This window comes from Leuresthes tenuis, unplaced genomic scaffold (assembly GCF_036924035.1).
Source record: "Leuresthes tenuis unplaced genomic scaffold, fLeuTen1.0.hap1 SCAF_3, whole genome shotgun sequence".
Classification (NCBI taxonomy): domain Eukaryota; kingdom Metazoa; phylum Chordata; class Actinopteri; order Atheriniformes; family Atherinopsidae; genus Leuresthes; species Leuresthes tenuis.
In genome coordinates, this window is record NW_027325357.1 from 28473023 (window position 1) to 28490881 (window position 17859).

At 40.3% G+C, this 17859-nt stretch overlaps 1 protein-coding gene across 3 annotated transcripts in view; it reads left to right on the forward strand.

The window, feature by feature from the left end:
* Nucleotides 1-2245: 2245 nt before the first annotated feature.
* The window catches only part of sox13 (SRY-box transcription factor 13), a 44554-nt gene continuing 28940 nt past the window's right edge, over nucleotides 2246-17859 (forward strand). The window contains exon 1 of one of the 3 annotated variants that reach the window (XM_072382903.1): nucleotides 2246-2601. Coding sequence is in view for 1 of the 3 variants with exons in the window: in XM_072382901.1 (XP_072239002.1) it covers nucleotides 8588-8610 (23 nt within the window). In the remaining 2 variants the exon portion in view is untranslated. Of the gene's footprint in view, nucleotides 2602-8464; nucleotides 8611-17859 lie in introns of those variants that run through there. The other 2 variants (XM_072382902.1, XM_072382901.1) reach the window with 2 other exon arrangements.

Consider the following 17859-nt stretch of genomic DNA (forward strand, 5'->3'; position numbering starts at 1 on the left):
CGCCATCATGTAGAGAATATGTCAATCATATATACTGCATATACACTATATGTATGAGCCTCAAGCAGCTGTATTTTCATTACGGTACACTTGGCCTGTACTGTATGATTGCTAAAGGAGAAATCCGAGGAGCAGAGACTTGGGAAAGTACATACACTAGACATTTTTAATACGGCAGCCTTTTCCATATAACTAGCTTTTTTATAGAATGAATCCTACAGGGGCTCTCTGACCTGTGAACTTAATGTAGGGAAAGAAAAATTTGTGGTAACTTCCAAACAAAATCTGTCCCCCTTTTTTGACCACCCCTCCCCAAATAATTTAATTCTGTCTATAAAACCTTCAAAGTTTCTAATTTTTCTGTTCAGCCTTTTTAGCTATTTTTCTGGTTGCACAGTTTCATTAATGTTGGTTGCACTCTGAACTGGAACAAAACCCAAACAGCTATTTTTGGCAGGAGCAACAGAGCCAGGTACAAAATCTGAACAAACTGATAGAGAAGATTGTTTCTGTGCTGGGGACTGTTCTGGGACCCCTGGAGCTGATTGTGGGAAAAAAAGAATGTTGCATAGTCTGCTCAACATAAAGGACAATAAAACACATCCTCAAAGAAACAGAGTGATTTAATAACCTTTTGTCTTCTTCAGAGGCTTCTTCAGCTTTGTTGTATAAAGTATCGATACACGAGATCATTGATGCTAATAGGAATAGCCTCATATAATGGTTTAAAAAAGGCTTGTTCATTTTATTTGTATGTCTTATTTCAACTGTATTCTTTTTTTGTTTTTGGTAACTGTAGATTTTCTTCCCAATCATTAATTATACCGCAACGATCTAATTTCCCTTTGGGGACTAATAAAGTACGGTGGTGAACTCGGCTCACAGCAAGAGGGTTTCTGGTTCGAGTCCCGGCTGAGACATTTCTGTGTGGAGTTTGCATGTTTTCCTTGTGTATGTGTGTATTTTCTCTGGGTACTCTGGCGTCATTCCACCATCCACAAATAGGTTATGTTAGTTTGAATGGTCATTCTAAAATTGTCCCGAGGAGTGACTGTGCATGGCTGTTTGTCTTGTTTTTTTTTTGTGTGGCCCTGTGATGAACTGGCGCCCTGGGATAGGCTCCAGCCACCCTGCAGCCCTAAATTGGATAAAGCAGGTATAGAAAACGGATGGATGGATGAATAAATAAAGTACTATTCTGTTCAACCCAATCTAACCAACTTCTTATTTCTGATTATATGTTGTTGCAGTAGTACTCCTGCTCAGTATATAATACCTGATATAAGACCTCCTGCTTTGGTATATATGTGCTTGGCTGACGAACTGCTAGTTCAAGCATACTATCTGTGGGGTTACCGACAGAGCATTGCAGATTTTCAGTTGGTAACTTGCTGCTTGAGACAGAGCTGGGGTGCAGCAAAAAAACCTGTTACGCCTTTCCTGTTGTGCACCACATATTTATGGAGAACCTGGTGCTGAATGACGTGCAGATAACTTCATTTTGGGTCAGGATTTTGTACCTAGCAGAGTGGCTAGTTTGCTCCAATCCAGTTAAAGTCACCCCACAAACAGTTGAGGGAGAGGAGGTTTCTTCCTGATAAAAGGGAGTTTTAGCATTATTACTTCACAGCAAAGAAGGTCCCCTTCCCCTGTGGGGACTGCCTGTTTTCCTTGTAGGGGGTTGCCTCTGGGGTACTTCTGCATCCCTCCACAGTCCAACAACATGCTTGTTAGGTTACTTGGTGACTCTTAATTGAACCAATGTGTGATTGTAAGCATGCCTTGTTAGTCTTTTTGTTGGCCCCATGATTGACTGGTGACTTGTCCAGGGTGTACCCTGCCTCTGTTCCCATGGTACCTGGGATTGAACTGGACTGAATCATTTGTATTGAACTTTTTTAATCCGTCTTTAATGGGAATTGAGGTGACTTTTGTTGTCAGTTGAAGCTGTATGAATGAACTGAAATGAATTCAGATATTTATTTGGATATGGATCTAAAAAGAACAGAAGGAGCTTTAATGAGGTTTCAGCCAGTCAATAGTCATCAACAGTGCAGGTCAGTTTGAGTGTAATTATGACGAAGAGCGGAGATTATTGATATCCTGATTCCCTTAGTACACTATTTGCTTCGTGTGTGTGTGTGTGTGTGTGTGTGTGTGTATCCATCGCTGCCACCTGGAAATTACTCCCTTCCCCTTTAAGTGGGAGGTGAGCAGCAGGGCGCTGCGGACGGTGATTGTTGGAAACCCAGACCAGTAGATGGAAAGTCAACGGGAGTGAGTGAGAGCGCTGTCTCCAAAACATTTACGCACCGTGGCAGAGTTCCGCCTGTCTGTCCTTCTCCTCGTCATCTTACCACCGCCAACAGCAGCAACAGCCAGCGACTGTCTCCACTCTGAGGGACGCGGAGCAGTAGTCCGCGCGCACACCGAGCAGCTTCTGTCCCAAAACCACCGTGCTTTGCATGCGGTGAGCAATTAAAGCGGGAGAGGAAGAGGGGGAGGACGGAAGTTTTTTTTCTCGCTCTCTCGTGGAGAGCGCAGTGCGCAACGGGACTGGTGAGTGGAACCTTGACGATCCCCCTTCACACGCAGCACACAGTAAGCTTTGCCACGAAGCTGTCACACGGGTCTGTGCGTAAAGTTAAAGCTCACCGGAAGCCGTCATGTTCGCTTCCAAAAGTACAGTAAAACTCTGTTGGTTGTCAGGTGTGAGTCTGTCATATGAGATCAGTCTGTCAAACGCGATCGCACCTTCTAACTTCTGCAAACTTTAATGCGTACCTGTTTCAACCACAGCTCCATCCACTCTGTTTGTGCGAATGAGCTGCCCACACTTATGTGGTGCTGGGGAAACGATGAACATTATGAAGATGATCGAGACAGTTCTGTTGGCAGATTTAAATGAGCGAATTCCATCACCTTCACTGGGAATAGTTACAGATGTCAACGTTTTAGCGAAGACTTCAGCACCTTTTCTTTCCCTCCTCCTTCATCTGATTGGCCTGAAGTTTGGAGGAGAATAATTAGAACTCGTTCAAGTTCCTGAATGAAGGGAGTTCTGTGTTAGTGGGATATTTTTCAGAAGGCCGAGGGCAATAAAATGACATTATCTTGCACATATACCTACAAAGCATGGCAGCACTGTGGGTCAGTGGCGTCCAACCTGAGTGTCCTGGTTTTTAAAGACTTCCTCAGCAAAAACCTCTGAGATAAGTGAGGTGTGAAATAGTTCACTGATCTGAGGCCTGTTCAGACGGCTGGCAGAAAGCTTATAGGCGTTTTACCACAGTGGCGGTCGTACCAAACACTCAACCTGAAGTGTGTGTGAAAGAAGTGTGTGTGTGTGTGTGTGTGTGGGTGTATGCATGCTCATCTTTACAGTGGCTGGCTGCACACAAAGCTGTCCATCAGTGGGGAGTCCCTGACCTTTCTTTCTATCAGTCTCCTTTCTTTCCTCTGTCGTTCCTCAGTCCCATCTTCACACTCCCCGCTGCTGCCACCACTCCTTTCCTTTCCTTTCCTTTTCATTTCTTTTTTCCCCCTCTTTCTTTTCCAGCCTGTTACAATGACAGCAATGGAGCAACTTTATATTCTTCGACGCACACACACACACACTCCCATTCGCGCTCTTCAATCTCTCCCCAGTGGACAACAGGACAGAGCAGTGCAGATATTAGGACCCTCGCTGTCAACACCACTGTATACTGTGCACTATATACCTATCCTCTCACTCTACACACACACACAAAGAGGATAATCTCAAGGAGTGGTTTGGCATTTCACCCTTCACCTCTGGCCCCCCTCCTCCGCCGCCCTGTGTTTCGAAGCTTTGTGTTCCCAGGTGAATGGGTTCATGCGGGGGGGAAGGTGACTCCCTCCCTGTCTCTGTCAGTCAGCGTGAGTGCTGTCATGTCTTAGTTTTTGATCAACTGGCAGGTGTCTGCTAAAATCATCTACTGGCACACCTTATTCTGTTTACTGCAGTTTTAATGAAGTTCCACGAAACATCAAACAAAAATAGCAGGCGAGAGGGGAGGAGCGTTATCTACCTGTTGAAATACAGTAGCCTAGATTGTAGAGATTATATTGAGGGTTTTGGCAAATATGTGTGTAGCTGCAGTGGTGAGTTGATTGACTGATGAATCAATCAGCAACTAATGTGATAAATAAGTCCAGTTTTTAATGATTAAAAAAAGTAAACTTCATGTACATGGATGTTTGGGTCCTGCAAATAATCACACTTAAATCAGTGAATAATTAGATGTATTTAAGCTCACGTTTGGGTTACTTTGCTACACGCAGTTCGTGCACAACAAATGAACGAAAATCAGGAATCTTTGATAAACCCGGAGTTTGTATATGTTGCGCTGCTGTACTCGTAGTTAGAAAAACAAAAAACAGAACCTCAGATGCTGCTAAATATTTAGATTTCTTTCAAGTATTTTACTCATTTACTATTATTAGGGGAAAAAAGCACAGCAATGCATCATGTATGGCCATCGGGGGGCGCAGTTGCAAAAAGAAGTCCCTATTCCATAGAAGTCAATAAGAATATCACAAAAACTCACTTTATGTGTTACCTAAATTTTACCTTTATGAGTTTATAGTCTCCGTCGCTAGTTTGAAGCCTCCCTCAGTACTCATGATGATACCACGGTCCCATTTAGAATAAAGGTTGACAGTATGGTAGAGGGGGAATTAGGGCAAGACTGAACTGATTCTGCTCCATAAACAGATGTAGCTTAAGCTTTGGTTTAACAGTCATCCTTGTCCTATGTCTCCGTATGTGTCACCATGTGATGACTTCCGCTTTCAGTGTCTTGCTACTGTTTACTTGGGCACAAAATGCTTAAAAGGAGGTTGAAGGGAACGGTGAAAGGTGCCAATCCCAGACCTTTTTGGCTTAGCTTGCGGGCTTGACAATCATCCTGCACAAAGTCTTCAACAGTCTGTACTTTCCCGCTTCCCTCTTCATCCCTACTGTTCTACTGCACTTCCACACACACAGTTGGTTAGGGTCAGAATTAATGTACATGATTTATTCTGCGTGTTACAAAATGCACTATTAGACTATTAGAAATATGAATGATGTGAGCGATGCTTTTCAGAGAACAACCGCCTGGGATATGATACGATCTCACAGTTTAGAGCCACGGATTGTAACACTATTTCATTTTGGACAAACAGACAGTTGTTCTCAATTAAGACAATATTCTTTAATATTTGCAAAAGTCTTTTCGCAGTAGACTTTGGAATTTGTGTATTTGTGTGTGCGTGTACTATTTCCTATGCATAACATGTCTTCATGAGGGCAGCAGAGCAGACAAAGGTTTTTTCCCTTCTCTCCTCCTGACCTCCTGTATCCTCTGGACATTGTTTTCTGAATCCTATTGAACCAGGAGTCCTCAGAGAAGCACTACAATGGAGAATAATGGGGGGCCTATGTATAGTGTGTGTATTCCTCAGCCTGTCCTTTAGCGCAGTGTGAGGCCAAGCCAATCACACAGAACAATGCTGGGTCCAGGGAAGCCTTGTGATCTCTTTAAAAGAAGACCCTCTCGCTGCATTGTCTTCCTCGGAAGAATCACAAAAACTGTGAATGTCAAAACACTCAGCTGGCTGATGGAACGATAAACATGCTGTCAGTTGACTCTTTATCCACATGATGGTTGTGCTACAACCATGGAGCCTGAACACCATGTCTGTTAAACTTCAGACTGGTCACTATCAGCTCTTTCCATCTTTTATGTGAGATATTTTGTTCTTTTCACTGCTTATTTAATAGCTACTAAGACATAAAAAGGGATTTAGTTACATCATAAAGCTGCAAATCTTTGCTGTAATGGTTAATGAATCTCAGTCTGGGCATCAGGTATTATTCAGTAATGATACATGATAGTCATTGATCATCAGAGTAGATGTGCTGTCTCCTACAGAATGAGGATTTACTGTTTTTATCCAGCGTTGGATGGTTTATTGGCAGAAACATCCAAAGCACTTTTCCAAAGCAGTTTTTGCATGTGAGAAACAGACAAACACAATCAGTTGATTTGTAGTCTTGGCTGAAATTCTTTCTTTTGTTCGTGTGCAACCCAAATTCCAAAGTGCTCTGGATGCTGTGTAATATGTGAACACAAACAGAATGCAATGATTTGCACATATCAGAAACCAATTTTTTATTCACAAATGATCATAAAAATATTTCAAATGCTAAAAGTGAGACATTTTAAGTTTGATGGCTGCAACGCATCTCGAATTAGGACAGGACTGTGTTTATCACTGTGTAGCATCCCTTCCTCTTTTAGCAACAGTGTGTAGACATCTGGAAACGGAGCAGACCAGCTGCTGGACCTTTGCGAGTGGAATGTTGTCTCATTCTTGTGTCATATAGGATTCTAGCTTCCTGGGTCCTCTTTATTGTATTTTGCATTGTGCCAAATGTTTTCAGTTGGTGAAAGGTCTGTACTGCAGGCGGGTCAGACCGGCACCCGGACTCTTTTACTACGAAGCCATGCTGTAGTAAAAGATGCAGTGTGTGGTTTAACATTGTCTTGCTGAAATATACAAGGCCTTCTCTGAAGAGGACACCATCTGAATGGGAGCATATGTTGCTCTAAAACCTGCTTATACCTTTCAGCGTTGATGTTGCCTTTTTTATATGTGTAAGCTGTCTGTTCCGTAGGCACTAACGCATCCTCACACCATCAGAGAGGCTTTTTGGTACAATGTATTCACTGACAATGATTGAATGAGTGTTCCTAAGCCCATGCGGTGATTTCCACGACGGAATCATGTCTGTTTTTTTAAGCAGTGCTGCTTGAGGGCTTGAAGTTCATGGGCATCCAATATCGATTTCTGGTCGTGTTCCTTTTGTGCAGAGATTACTTTACATTCTCTGAAAATTTTGATGATAATATATGTGGATGATAGAATATTCAAAATCTTTTACAACTAGAAAAATGATTCAGAAATTGCTCCACAAATTGTAGACGCAGCTTATTCTCAACCTCTGGGAGAGTCTGCCTCTTTAAGGTGCTCTTTTTATCCCCCGTCATGTTCCTGACCTGTGGCCAGTAATGGGTGTTGATGGTCTTTCATATGTGGACTATCATCCAGTAGACTGAATGTGTTAAGTGTTGTGCTTAACGTTTGATTTTACTTGCTGTTAGTCTTGCTCTAATGGCTGTTTGGTTAGGTTTAGATATTAAGAACTACTTGGTTAGGGCTAGAAAACATCATGCATGTTGGGAATCTGCATTATCCTGTCGAAACCACACCTGGAACAGGCACAGTGCACAATTTGTGCCCACGTGCCCGACTTAAACTATTTCTTTTTTTTTTTTTCACTTTTTCACAATGTTCTAGTCGACTGGGCCTGAAATGTTACTTTTAATTCTAGAAAACTAATTTGAATTGTTTTCACAGTATTTCAACAATACAGCCCAGTCTCACAAGAAAAAGTCACAGTCCATGGGTAAAAAGTGGAAAATGGCAACGCTTGGCTGTTTTGCATAGGTCAGCGTCCATGTCACACAATGGGAACCACAACCCATAGCTATTAAAATGTGGAACATGTAAAACTTTGTACTTTTCTATCCCAAACCTTGTGTTTTTACATCGTATATTTTTAATTCTCATCCTCACAATTTGTGGTTAAGAGAATTTACATGTCCTTTTGTGATATCCGTTTGTTCCAGACATTACGTTGTTTCAAATGTAATTAACAAAAAAAAATGTCAAATGTTGAAGCACAATTTTTTTTCTTCTGTTTTCAAATAATCAATATTTACAGTATTTTGAATTTTGCACAATTGGATTAAAAAACAATGTGGGATTCAGGCAAAAAAATTATTTTGCAACTTATTACTTGCTGCTATTATTTCTATTTTACACAGTTTTCCAACTTTTCTGGGAAGTCTTTTTCAGACTCGACTAATGATAAAGGTTCATGTCTTCAATTCTATGCTGCAGAGTAGATAAAGTGAGATTATTAAGGTTAATTCTTCACTACTTCCCTGATAAGAGGATGATACTGCCGTCAGTTTCTATGTCCCTTTTTTGCATTATCTAACAGCCTCTTCAGCTCATGTTAAGCCATTATAACCTGTGAACGTGTAGCCTTTAATGGTGCCGTACATCAACACTGCAAAGAGCAATTCTAATACATTAAGAGCCAAGCCAAGCTGAGTTTTTGGTAATTTGTTTAGTGTCAAGATGCACCATGTACTCTAATTCTCTTGCATTTCAGACCAACAGGGTGTTAAAAAGCAGAGATGATGCCTTAAATGAAGCTGTTGGAGTACATGCTTTTGTGGTGGAAACACAAAGGTAGAAAGGTTTGTTTCCTCATCTCAACATCTCTCCTCGTTCGTCACAGGACTTTCAAAGAACCGTTCCACCTTTTTTTCCTTTTATAGAGGAAGAAAAAAAATATAACTGTACAGACATGAGAGGAAACGCACACAAAAAGAAAGGTCACAGTAGCTCAGGCTGAGCGGGTGATAAAAACGCAAGTCTTACACAAGTGATGGGCCACTTTCAAATAAGCTGACACAACAGCAGCTGAGCACACACACACAACTCTATGAGCATCCACCCTCCTTCAAGGTAAGATTTCTGCTCTAAACTTAACAATGTCTTCTTTAAACAAAACTTAGATGTGTCTCTCACAGTTAAACAGTTTTTAGGACAGTCAGGTGTTCGTTTATTTATGAAAGCAGTCATGCAGTACTTACTCGTCTAGGTTTCTGTTCTTTAAATCTTGAGATTAAACAGAGTTTTTGAGTAAATGTACATCCTCACTGTGAAGTGCACATGCCGTTCATTTGCATTCTTCCAGCTGTGCTCCTAATGTGCACTCACTTGTCTGTGAATGCCGCCCTAAGCACATAATAACAAGCAAATAATGCAGAGGTAAAGCCCTCAGTCACAGCAAACAATTTATCAACAGCTGTAAATCAGTTAGAAAGAACGGAAGCATTCTTGAATGCTGCACTGTGTTACTCATGCCACTTTTAAACACTTTCTAATCCCTGTAACAAAAACAAAAGTTTTCTGAACTTTTCCTACGTGCATGCCAGTGACGAATGCATGTGTACTTATTCAGCACGCCATGTCAAAATACAAGCTCCTACAGGACTGAGGTGTGTTTCAATAAATGTAGAGAGGGAAGCTTTTGTTGAGAAGTATGCGGTGAGGTTCAAGCACCATGACTTCAGGTTTCTTTTGTCTCATTGTTCCCATAATGCTCCTCACATAACGGCCCTGTATTGTTTGCATGACAAGACATGACTGAACAGGTTGATATGTTTGTTTTTTCTTTCTTGGTTCCGTCTGAAGAACCTAAAATGGGGGAAAAAAGCGTCTAAAGAGCAAAATGAGTATGTCTTGGATAATGACAAATATTGAAAACTGAGTCAGAGAAATTTTATGATATAGTAGTAATAGTATAGTGTAGTTGATACACCCACAGGTAAAGCTTATGGACAGTTTGATAAAAAGGTCTTTTGACATGTTTCAACACCCTTTACTACTTTCATAGTTTTAACCAACAGATTTGCATTGCCATCAGTGCCTTGCGCTCTGACAGATGTTTTTTGTTCGGCACAGCTGAATATAAAGGTATAACCGGCTTGTTGCCATCCTTTTTCCAACCGATTTGTTTATTTCGATGCGTATCAAGAGAATTCACAAAACACTCTATTGATACATGAGACTGTGGACACACAAATAAATACCTGTTTCCTGGGTCATTTACATGACTTTTCCCTTTCACTCACAACACTGTTTTGTTTGTGAAACAGTCGTGAAAGTTTTTTCTTTCTTAGCATAAACCTCTATACCTGTTTGTTTTGTGTGTTTGCATAGTGTTATATGATATGAATGAATAAAAGAAAGAGGATTGCCTGAAGAGCATCTTTTGCAATGACACTGCTACATTTTTATCAGTTGACATGTGACTATTTTGGTAAACATAGTCTCCAAAAGATCCTCGAAAAGATCATCAAACTTTTTGGAAGTCATGCTCTCACTTCGTGTTCCATGTAGCGTGATTAAGTTAATTCTTGGATCTGGACATGTACGTATGCCCCATCCAGACCTCGATTTAAATACAAATGGATCAACCCTTTTTTTCATGTCCTTTTTTTAATGTCCTGTGGTTTGATCATTGAAGTGTAGCAAAATTGAAGGACAAACCACCCAGATGAATTTCTGTGTGTAGTATTTAAAAGCCCCATCTCTTCCAAAAACAAAGACTCCCACTGACTGCCTACAATGGTGAACACTCTCTTCAAGTTATAAAAGTATATTCGATTACTGTAATATTGAGTTACCTTATGTCGTAGCCACAAACAGATATTTCATGTTTTGACATAGACTCAGTAATTTCCTTTAAAATGTAACTTGGAGGCTAACAATACCTGTGACTTGTGAAGTGTTGGAACATATAACAAGGTCCAATTTGCTTGCAATGAAAATTGTGTATATATGCTCGACAATAACATTTCGAGCTGTATCATTACCAGTTTGTTTTTTTTGACACCTTAAAAAAACATCTCAGCTGTTACTAGCACAAGGGAGATTGGCTAAGCTGCTGAAGTTTTGATGCTAGAAGATAAAAAATGTATATGCTCTCACACATGACAGATAATAGCCTCACTATTGTGAGCCTAACACATGTCAAGAGACCTGGAAAGTGCAAGGTTTAGGAGAAATATTATCCATCAGAGAAACAATTATTTGTAGGCATAGCAGCCGGTGTGCAGCTAAATTAGCGATGCAATGGCTAAAGTTGTTTTTACAGAAATGTAAAGTGTGCCATCACGTATCAGGGTATTAAAAAAATTGAGGTGGTAATTTTCTACCATAGTATTTAATGGGATACAAACTAGCACCTAATACTCAAGGATAAGCTAGTGGGGAATTAGTTATGCTACAAGCTGTATACGAAAAACTATGTTTTATGGTGCCTGCCAAAGATGTCAGAGGGACTAGTTAAAAAACAAGACCTCCAGTTCCCATAGTTCCCATTTCTTTGGGGCTGTCAGTGCTCCATAAATATCTGTCATTTGTTTCTCATACGTGTCCTGGTAGTCTGCTAATGTAGACATAATGGCTGCACTGAGTGGACAGCTTGTCCACTGTATCTGGAACTCCATCAAATCTCTGGGTACAAAATCCTCATCAGACACAGTCACCTTTGTTGTTACAGCTGCTTCAGTGAAGACTTTGTTCTTCACCTGTACAAAGTGCATGCGGCCAGCAAAGCTAATTTCGTTAGCTCCTTTAAGTCAGAAAAAAAATGGGGGTTCTCTGCTGAAAAGCGAGAGTTTATAAAATTTGCACTAACACAATAGTTCACATTGATGAAAACTACCAAAAACATTATCAGAACAACAAAAAAACCCTCATTATTACTAATAAAGTAAAGGGTGTTAAAGCAGATACCGCTACCATTTTACACAAAATGGCGCATTGATGGAAAAAATGTTTTTAGAAGCACTGCTCAGAATACCTGCTTTGTCTTCTGGATTTCTGCACTTATGTCCAATAAAATACATTAAATTCATTAGTGACTTGTCAAACACAAAATGATCATGTTTATACCTTGTAAATACAACAACCTGCGAGTTGTGCTTATCGGAGGCACTTAGCTTTTGGTAACATTCAATTACACAACAGGAAATAGAGCATTTGGTGGGGACTAGCTGTGCAAGAAAACATTTGTTTGGTTCTCTTGTGTATTTACATCAGCAGGATTGGTGTGTGAATTTGCGAACAAGATAACAAATAAAGAAAGATGCAAGCTAAATGGTTAATTTAAGTCTGTGTTAAAGGAGTACGCTCCACAATTGCTTTACTCGTAAGCCCTTTGTATTCATGTAAAGGATAAAACAGCTAATCAAGATTTCTATATAGAGTTTGTGTTGCCTCAAAAAACAAATCGATTAGCTTTTTTGTTTCCTATATTTCCAGATTCCTTATTGGAATTATGACAAACAAAGCAAGATGTTCCACACAAGGTGGTGGTTTGAGTGGATACCAGTTTAACACTGTTATCTGTTGTCAATTTCGTTGTTCCACTTGACTTTTTTTTCCATTGTTGTAATAATGCTTTATGATTTTAAACATAGCAGTGCTAGGCTGCTTACCAGATGTTGATATATATATATTTCTATTATAGCTGTACTGTTTTAACTTAATTATAAATGCCACTTTTGTACCTACAGTATATCTAACCAACTCCTAAACTTCCCAAGTACTGTCACATAATCGCACCCATTTATTAATTTTTCCACCTTGGTGGTCCGTAATCTATGCAAGTTGCCACCATTAAGCAAAGACTTAGAATTTAGATTAGGTGGACAAAGAAATAAATGCTTTTATTTATACTTGTGTTATTTCAGAGTGGCCCAGTGATGGGAAAAGAGAAATAAACAACCAGTGGCTTTACCTATTTATTGATATTAGTAAATGTGCCATTCCATCCATGGGCATGGACAAACATTTTTATCAAGCTGTCAAACCTTTTTTAGTTCCTCTTTAGTTGTTGTACTGGGTTTAATCACAAGCATTGTCTCAATGAAGCTTCTGAAGATTTACAATTTCTATCATTTGAAACTTCAGTATTGGTCTCAGTTGCTGTTTGGTTATATTTAGGCATAAAGAATGATTGGTTAGGTTTTAGGCTTTAAATACTATGTGGTTTTGTTTTCCAACTAAAAACTACTGAGTTAGAGTTAGTAAATATCCTTACTTCCATTACAGCAGACACATGATTAACTCCTATAGGATACCTTTTTTTTCTTTTCCTTTTTTTCTGGTTACTGGGTGACAAGCCATTACCCAGCTGCAGGTGACACAAAATGTGGTAAGAACCTGAGAAAATGTCCTATAGAAATGCATCACTTTGAAAGTTGTCAAGTTTGATAGAAAAATACACAGTTTGTGTCCGCCAGCACAAATTCTTTGATTTTTGTAACAGTAGTTGCACAATATAAGTACAAAAAGATGTCCTCATTAGGCTGGTGTTCATACAGAGCAAACTTTCAGTTAATTGTCAGTCAGTGGGTTTACATGATGAGATTAGCTGGATTATAGCTATAGATGGGTTATGCTCCTTATCTGAGCAAGGGTAATTATCCTTTGATATGGCGATGAATGAATTGAATTGCTGGCACAAAGCATGCAATACCACAGTAGATAACTATCGCTAATGGAGCCACTTCCGGTTGACGTCTTCACCACCACCAACAACAAAACTAAGGCATTCGAGAAAGATGGCGAACGAAGAGTGAGATGAAGCTACGCCCCTCTACATTTGTGATGAGCGTGTTTATGGCACAAATGCGATGCACAACGGCTCATTCTCCATCGCGTTGTTTATTTCTTTCTGACGGCGGCAACAACAACAGTAATATCGTCTCCTTCTACTTCCGGTTCACGATCGTGGGAAAAAATCTCAAGCATGTGCTCCACTCAATCCGATCCACTGTCGTCTACAGGCACGTTCAGTGTACATTTGGATCGAGTTATCTCAGGGTCTTAATTTGATCGCAAGTAACACGATCCGATTTCTTGTCAGATTAAGCTGTCTACATGAACTGAATAACCCAATCTTATTGTAATTTAGCCATTAATCCGATCCGATGGCCCGCATGTAACCGCATTGACTGTGTGCTTACAAATTCAATTCAATTCAATTCAATTCAATTTTATTTATATAGCGCCAGATTACAACAATTGTCATCTCAAGGCACTTAAGTAATATAGTCCAATTCAAGCCAATTGGAATTCAATTCATTGTAATCATAATCCAATTAATTCATATAGAGCTAATTCAAAAAATTAATATCCTAGCTAAGGAAACCAACAGATTGCACCGAAATGTGTCTTCAGTCCAATCTCCCGTCCTGAGCGTGCCTGTGGCAACTGTGGAAAGGAACGACTCCCTTTTAACAGGAAGAAACCTCTGGCAGAACCAGACTCAGGAAGGGTGGCCATCCGCCTCGACCAGCTGGGGTTTGAGAAGACAGAAAAGAGGGAAAAGAGGGGGGAAAAACACCATAACGCCATTCAAAGGATATCTGTTGGAACAGGGAAACATAGGTTAATAACCACAATAATGTCACATGTACATAAAATCAATTTTGAAATTAAACAGGGGGAAAAAGAGAGCAAAGTGAGGAAAGGTGTGACAGATGAGGTCCCCCAGCAGTCTAAGCCTATAGCAGCTTAACTATGGGATGTTTCAGGATTACCTGAGCCATCCCTGACTGTAAGCTTTATCGAAAAGAAAAGTTTTAAGCCTAATCTTAAAAGTGGAAAGGGTGTCTGCTTCCCGGACATTTACTGGCAGCTTATTCCACAAGAGAGGGGCCTGATAACTGAAGGCTCTAATTGAAATTGAAAGCTAAAGTCTGAAAATCAATGTGTGACCCCAGCATTGTTGGTAAGAGTGGTGTGCTAAACCACTGCACCTCCTGCAAAATGCATGCATGTCATTTTGGCTCTGTGACTACCTCTACTGCCACTATCACGACATTCCACCTTTATACTTACAAATGCTGATGCACAGGGAACCCGCTGTTGATTGATGCTTTGCACCTGCTACACATTAATGGTGAGAAGAAAGGTCATCATGTTGCCAGGATACTTTGTTAATGTAAAGTATGAATCATAACATCTGTATTCTTCTTTTACATCTACATTTTTTTTAAAAGTTCACCTTTTTCCATTTCCATGTCCTTTTCTGCTCTGTGAAATGGCTTAGCTGTTGAACTGATATATCTCTATAGGATCTTAGCATATGAGTCAGTGGAGCATACTTTGTTTTTCCTCACCAGTGATCCTTCTGTTTTCATATTTTCAGATGCTTTTCACATGTATCTGCTCTGCAGTCATTTTGTGTGCCTGTGTGTGAGACCAGGCAGCTTGTCATTACAGCGGTCAGCTGGCAACTTCAGACATGGTCTCCAGCATATTGGAGCTGGTTAAGTCCTATGGCACTAAGTTGTTTGTAGCATAATCAGCTATACTCAGGAAACACACAGACTCAGACACACACAGCAAAGACCTCCTGCGGTTTCTCAACGTTGAGACGAATGGGCCCTCACAGCAGAATTACCTGTTGTGCTCCTACTGCTCAAAGGGGTTTCCATAGTAACGTCGTAGAGCCTTGGCCCCTTGGTCTATAAGACCCTCAGCAAATATAGACACCCCCCCAACCCCAACCCACCACGAATATGACCATTACAAACTCCTAAAAACACACACACACACAAACACACACACATACATAATACACATGTGGGTGCTCTCAAGAAGCAGCAGTAAATGGAGTGAGAATATAAAGTGTGCCGGGCTAAAGGAGGGAGCACATTGTGAGAGTCGGGCCTCCTTTGTCTGAGCTAGCCTGAAGGAGCAGGGGGTGGAAAGAGAGTAGGAGTAGGGAGGCTTTGTAAAGGAAGAGGAGAAAAAAGTGGCCTTCATACACATCCTTTCTTCTCTTTCTCTTGTTCTATCTCTTTATTGGGAGTGTGTTTTGTCTTCTCTCCCAATCCCTCCACCCCAGCCCGCCTCCTCCTCCTCTCTGATAAATGCCACAGTAGCCTTTCGCTAGCTGCCACAATAGGCGACCTGTTTCAGAGAAAGCAAGGGGGGACACAGAGAGAGAAAGAGGGATGAGAGGGAGGGAGGCATGAAAAGAAAAATGGCTGCTTTTTAACCTGTGCTTCTGAAAAGCAGAAGAATAAAGAGGCTGAGACTAAAGCCAGAGACCTCTTCTCTCTTTTCTCCTTCCTCTGTGTCTTTGTGAAGGGTGCAGTCGGCCTATTTATACATCTTATTTAGAAAGCTTTTGAGAAAGGAACAGAGCGAGGCTTATGAAATGTCCTTGCCTGGATTTAAACCTAAGAGACTAAGTCATATTTGTTTGACATGTAACGTTGACCAGTGTTCGTGTATCTGAGATGTACAGTCACATATAGTCAGCAGGTCTTGCCTGTTAAAGTTTCCTACTTAGTTTATGACTGTAATAAACTGACCAAAATTCTAAATAATCAACTGTGAAAGACTTGTGTGCTTTAGCTTCCGTGAAGTAGAGTTGTGTGAACTAAAGTAGTCAAAGTGCTCTTAGTTTGGGGAATCTGAAAGGAATTCTCAACGGGGAGCTAAGCTAACAGCTGCTCAGAGTGGGGGCCACAGAAGGGTGTGTGAAAAACTTTTTTTTTCACTGCGCCACTTTCGCATCAGACAGTTGTTTACTTTGTTTACCGTTTACTGTACGGCATTACAACTCTCTCGCCTCACAGCAAGAGAGTTCCAGGTTCGATTCCCGGCTGGGATCTTTCTGTGTGGAGTTTGCATGTTCTCTCCGGGTACTCCTGTTGTAGGGGTCCTTAGGCAAGACCCCCTTACCCTATCTGCCTACCGCCTACTGTAAGTCGCTTTGGATAAAAGCGTCTGCCAAATACATAAACATAACTGTCTGATGCAGAAGTGACACAATGTAAAATTCACAATATATAGTATACAATAAAAACTCTTTGATATTTTGAGGTTTGAGCTTCTTTAAATGTTTAAGATTAGCTCTTTTGTTGTTCCTTTCTGAGTAGCTCTTAGCTTAGCTCTCCTTTAAGAACTTCAGTCTGATTCTTCAAACTGAGAATGATCTGACCACTGTCTACTGCAGCAGAGTATTCCCTACCTAAATACGTCATACAATCCCATTTAGGGGGGGACAAAAAAAGAAGTGTCAATGTGAGGCTCAGTATCTTGCTTAAGGATACTTGCCTTCCGAATGTAGAACCACCTTACCTCCTGCGCTACAGCCACCCCCATTCAATGAGCATATTTAGACGACACTACAAAATGTATGTCTGATCACAATTGTACCTCTCAAAACAAGTCCACCCAGATAATCTGGCTGGGGATTGAATCATTCTGTTTGTATATGTTTAGTTACACTCAGATAGGCCAAGGCGCTCTGTACATGCTCCAAAGTTCCATTCTGTTTTTGTATCTTTTTGTAAAAACAGTAAAGTGTAAGTTTACCGTAAACTCCGGACTATAGAGCGCACCTGAATATAAGCCGCACCCTCTAATTTTAAAAAGAAAATCCATTTTGTACTTGTATAGGCCGCACCGGATTATAAACTGCGGGTGTCCACATTATAATATGAGATATTTACACAGAAAGATGTTACACATGAGGATTTTTAAACTTTTAATTAAATGCGTATGGTGACATAAACAGATGCATACTGCAAATGCTTTTTTCTTGAAGAGTGCCTGTTACCCAGATAGTTTAAAAAAAAAAAAAGTAAAGACAGTAGCCTACCAGGAAAAGTCATTGTTCGCCTTCTTCATCTTCCTCCTGCGCACTATAACCATCAAAGTCATCTTCTTCAGCGTCCGAATTGAACAGCCTCAGAACTTCGTCACTCACTTCAGTCTCTTCGTTGTCGCTCTCACAATCTCATCTCAGATTGATCGCCTTTAATTTAAAAGCTGCATCATATGCATTTCTTCATTTGTCTTCCATGTTGAGGGTGAGTACAAATGGACAATTTACAATAATTTAGTAGTGTAAGTGTGTTTGATTTATCGTACAATTTCTTTGGATGACTGTGAACTATTCGTTAATTCGTTAATTTCCTTGATGTTTACTGTCAATACTATACATACATATTAAGTTTTTACTTTTTTCTACATACATTTGTTTCTTTTGATTTTCCCACATTCTTTTACTGTTGCATTTCCTTTTTTTCAAGTTACTTTAGCTATTTTAAATCAGGAGATGAATTACATTTGACCTTGGCACCCTGTTTTTCTAACCCATGAGCCACCTGCTAC